Source organism: Olea europaea, unplaced genomic scaffold (assembly GCF_002742605.1).
Source record: "Olea europaea var. sylvestris unplaced genomic scaffold, O_europaea_v1 scaffold11829, whole genome shotgun sequence".
Taxonomy (NCBI): Eukaryota; Viridiplantae; Streptophyta; class Magnoliopsida; order Lamiales; family Oleaceae; genus Olea; species Olea europaea.
The window spans coordinates 1-3564 of NW_019229239.1; the positions used below are offsets into that span (position 1 = coordinate 1).

At 33.9% G+C, this 3564-nt stretch overlaps 1 protein-coding gene across 2 annotated transcripts; it reads left to right on the forward strand.

The window, feature by feature from the left end:
- The first annotated feature begins 1419 nt into the window (after window positions 1–1419).
- On the forward strand, window positions 1420–3558 carry LOC111373941 (myb family transcription factor PHL8-like). 2 transcript variants are annotated; one of them, XM_022996544.1, is made up of 6 exons: window positions 1420–1664; window positions 1761–1837; window positions 1929–1989; window positions 2463–2529; window positions 2604–2688; window positions 2790–3558. In XM_022996544.1, the coding sequence occupies exons 1-6, from the start codon at window positions 1532–1534 to the stop codon at window positions 3447–3449; spliced, it is 1083 nt and encodes a 360-aa protein (XP_022852312.1). In that variant the 5' UTR covers window positions 1420–1531; the 3' UTR covers window positions 3450–3558. The 2 variants fall into 2 exon arrangements, with proteins under 2 accessions (XP_022852312.1, XP_022852313.1); XM_022996545.1 differs by having other exon boundaries at window positions 1422–1664; window positions 2619–2688.
- Window positions 3559–3564: the final 6 nt, after the last annotated feature.

Here is a 3564-nt window from a genome sequence, read left to right on the forward strand (position 1 = left end):
TGAACTCGGATATTGCTTTAATTAAAATTTTAAATCAATAAAAATAAAATATTCTACGAAAGAAATCTAAGCAATTTTAGGATTATGCTATGGGTACATTGGGGGTGCCACAACGGTATCCATAATTATAAGGGGAATAATCCTTTTAAATTTTCTTCAGCTCGAAAGGAATTGGTATAGACTTTTTGTCATTTCTTCTATGTCATTTCATATATATATATATATATAATGTGAAATCTTCTTTGTAGTCAAAATAATATGAGTCAATGGGAAAGGAATAATTATTGTAGGCTAGTTATTCTACATTAAGCACAAGACATAGTCAATAGTTTGAACCTTTTGCTACACGGAAGAACGAAAGGTTTCAATGCAATTGCATGAATCGTGCCGCAAGTAAATTACACTTTTGACTATGTCAATTTGTAGCAATCGTTATTCATATGGACGTAGCAATAACAATTATGAACTTATTAGATTACGATTTGATCCCTTAATTTCAATCAAGTTACTTTGACAGCTTGAAAAACCAAAAAATAAATAAATTATGTTATCCATTTCATTCACCTGGAAAGAAATATTCATTAAAGCATTTCAATCATTAAAATTTTGCATTAAAGCCTCTCTAGAGTTTTAGAAAAGTTTCATCCATCATACAACATGGTGGGGACTGCCTAACTAGTCTGGAATATCACAAAAACGCAGTGTAATATATAATAATAATATATGTATCTCTGTGAATGTATAAAAACAAACCCCACACTTTTTTCTTCTTTCTTCCTTTTTGAGCCTCAAATTTTTGCTGCAAGAAAGATTATCTCCACCCCTTCAAGTCAAAGAAGAGAGCGAACATTTAAAAAAAAAAAAAAAAAGGAACTGGGAAATTTAAGCCCACTTTTGACTCCATTGTTTAAGATGATAATTTTTAGAGGAATATCCGAAGAGGGTCCCCTCCATATGAGGGGATGAATATCGTTATAGACATCTTGATGTACGTGTAGTGTCACCCATTTTTACAAAAGTGTAATTTTAAAAATGTGTGGTTAAAAAGGAAAAAATAGTTTTGAATTTACGTATAATATTATTTTATTGTAGAATGTGTGATGGATAAAAAGAGAAAGAAAAATGAATTATATTTTAATGGAGGCCAAACGGGGGCTAAATAAAGGATGATGTGTGATTAAAAAGTGGAAAAATGTTTTGAATTTTCATGCAGAATATTTTATTATGTGAATGTGTGGTTAAAATAAATCTGTATAGTAAAAGATTTTGAAATAATGGTTTTCGAACTGGGGCAAAGTTTGATTATGAAATGGGAAATGGTAGAAAAGAAAAGGGCAACAGCTCATGGCATATATTCCGCCAACATAACCCCACTTGTGTTTCCTGATAAGGAGTGAGAACACAGGATACTCCAACAACTTCTCCAATTATAAAGAGAATAACATCTGCCACATATTTGAGCCAAAAAAATACCTAAAACGAAGTAAAAACACCCTTTCTTATACTTCATTCTTATCATAAAAAACGAGAAATGGCTCTTCAAAACGTTCGTGATAAAGATACGAGCTTCTTGTTATCCAGTGATGCGAAACCGAGATTGAAATGGAATCAAGAACTGCACGAAAGGTTTGTCGATGCAGTTAATCAGCTTGGAGGTGCAAATAGTTGAGTATAAAGAATTATGATTCAGTCAAATTTATATGTGTAAGCTTAGTCTCTATGTATATGTATTCTGATCTGGTTGTGATTCTTCAATGCAGAGGCTACACCGAAATCCTTAATGAGGGTGATGAGCGTTGAAGGACTAACTTTGTACCACCTCAAGAGTCATTTACAGGTAAGGTTCTTGTTTACATATGACAACACTTTGTTTTCTTGCACGTTTTCTTTAGAAGGATTTTTGACGAGGAAAATGTTCTTCGCTGCAGAAATATAGGATTGGAAAGAATCAACGATCGCAGTCCTACTACGAGGATAATGAACAAGAAAGTAAGCAACATTTTCTTGTAGTCTATGTGATATCATGAATAAGTATGAATATATATATGATGTGATGTGGAATAGATGGTCGAGTGGATTGAGCAGTTATACCAAAAAGGGAAAAACAGTAAATTGCGGATGTGGCGTTCGAGCTCAAATATGGGCCCGTAATACCTTTCGGAAAGGGAACTACAAGACGAACTGAAAATTGCTTCTTAAGTTTTAGTATTATTTTTGTCATTTAATTTATTTCGAATTCTTTATAATTTTAGTTCCTTTAGGCTAGTTATTCATTTAAATCCTTATAAATAAAAGGATAATTCTTTCTTTTTTTTTGTTTTTGTTTTTGGACATCTTGGAATTCTTGATTTTATCTTTCATTCTCTCATGAATTTTCAATTTGTGTTCTTAAGGTTTTCGCTTGAATTCCTTGGATCACGCTGCATCATGATTGGAACTAATGAAAATGTCATTCAATGCAGACTACAGAGATAACAAGAGTCACTTCTCTAGAAGGAATTGTGACGGAGAACAGAACCAGATTAATGAGTAATAGTTTTTATATATGGTTTCCTAGATTATTTGATAAAATAGAAAGGATGAAGGAATGTTTACTGATATAGGTTGTGCTTTATCAGAGATTTGCATGTAGCTCAGGCTCTACAAGTGCAAATGGAGGTGCGGAGGAAACTTCACGAACAAATTGAGGTAGAACAAACGAATTAAATTCTATGTTTATGCAATCTTGATTGTCAATGAAAAGCGCATATTCTGATTAAGCAGGATTTTATCGTCTGTTCATATTCCAGGTACAAAGGCATTTGCAGCTGAGAATTGAGGCACAAGGAAAGTATCTACAATCAGTCCTGAAGAAAGCACAGGAAAAACTGTCTGGATATTGTTTTTCCTCTACTGAAGTTGAACAAGAAAAAGCTCAACTTTCTCAATTAGTCGCGATGGTTGACACTGGATGTCTAAGTCCTTCATTATCCGTTTTGACAGAGAGTGAAGGCTTAGTTTTAAAGAATGCAAAGAATATACTACCAACACATACCGGATGCTCACTCGAGAGTTCCTTGACATCAGCTGAGAGCTCGGGTAGAGAGGAAGAAACTCGTCCGATTCTTGACTTTGATGACAACGAGAAGAAAAATGTTTCCAAACCCTGTACAAGGAAGAGGGATTCCGTTGTGCTCTCGCTGATGGAAATGCATCCGGCAGAAAAGAGTGGATCAGAGAGTGAAGGTAGCAAAATCAAAAGGAGTAGAAGTAATATTTATGATGGTAATTCTATTGAGCAATCATCAGGTAAAAGATCAGAAGGGCACAGAAGTAATGAACAATCGAGAAAGTGTGGATTATTGGAGAGATTTGATTTGAACACCAAGTTGCTGACAGAGTTCGATTCAGGTTCAAAAGCAATAGACTTGAATCGCAATGCAGTTGAGCAATATAATGGAAATCTTTAGTGTATAGAAACAGCATTAATTGGTACTATTGGACCATAATAAGTAATCAGTATTGCAGCAAGAATGACCCTTAGTCTATGTACATTGTTGTGTATGGATCACAATGAACTTTCTG

Excerpts from the sequence above, each read along its gene's own strand:
- LOC111373941 (XM_022996544.1), top strand. The coding sequence starts at position 1,532 with ATGGCTCTTCAAAACGTTCGTGATAAAGATACGAGCTTCTTGTTATCC. Across the intron at positions 1,838-1,928 it reads ACCTCAAGAGTCATTTACAG|AAATATAGGATTGGAAAGAA; the intron begins GTAAGGTTCTTG and ends TCTTCGCTGCAG. Across the intron at positions 1,990-2,462 it reads CGAGGATAATGAACAAGAAA|ACTACAGAGATAACAAGAGT; the intron begins GTAAGCAACATT and ends CATTCAATGCAG.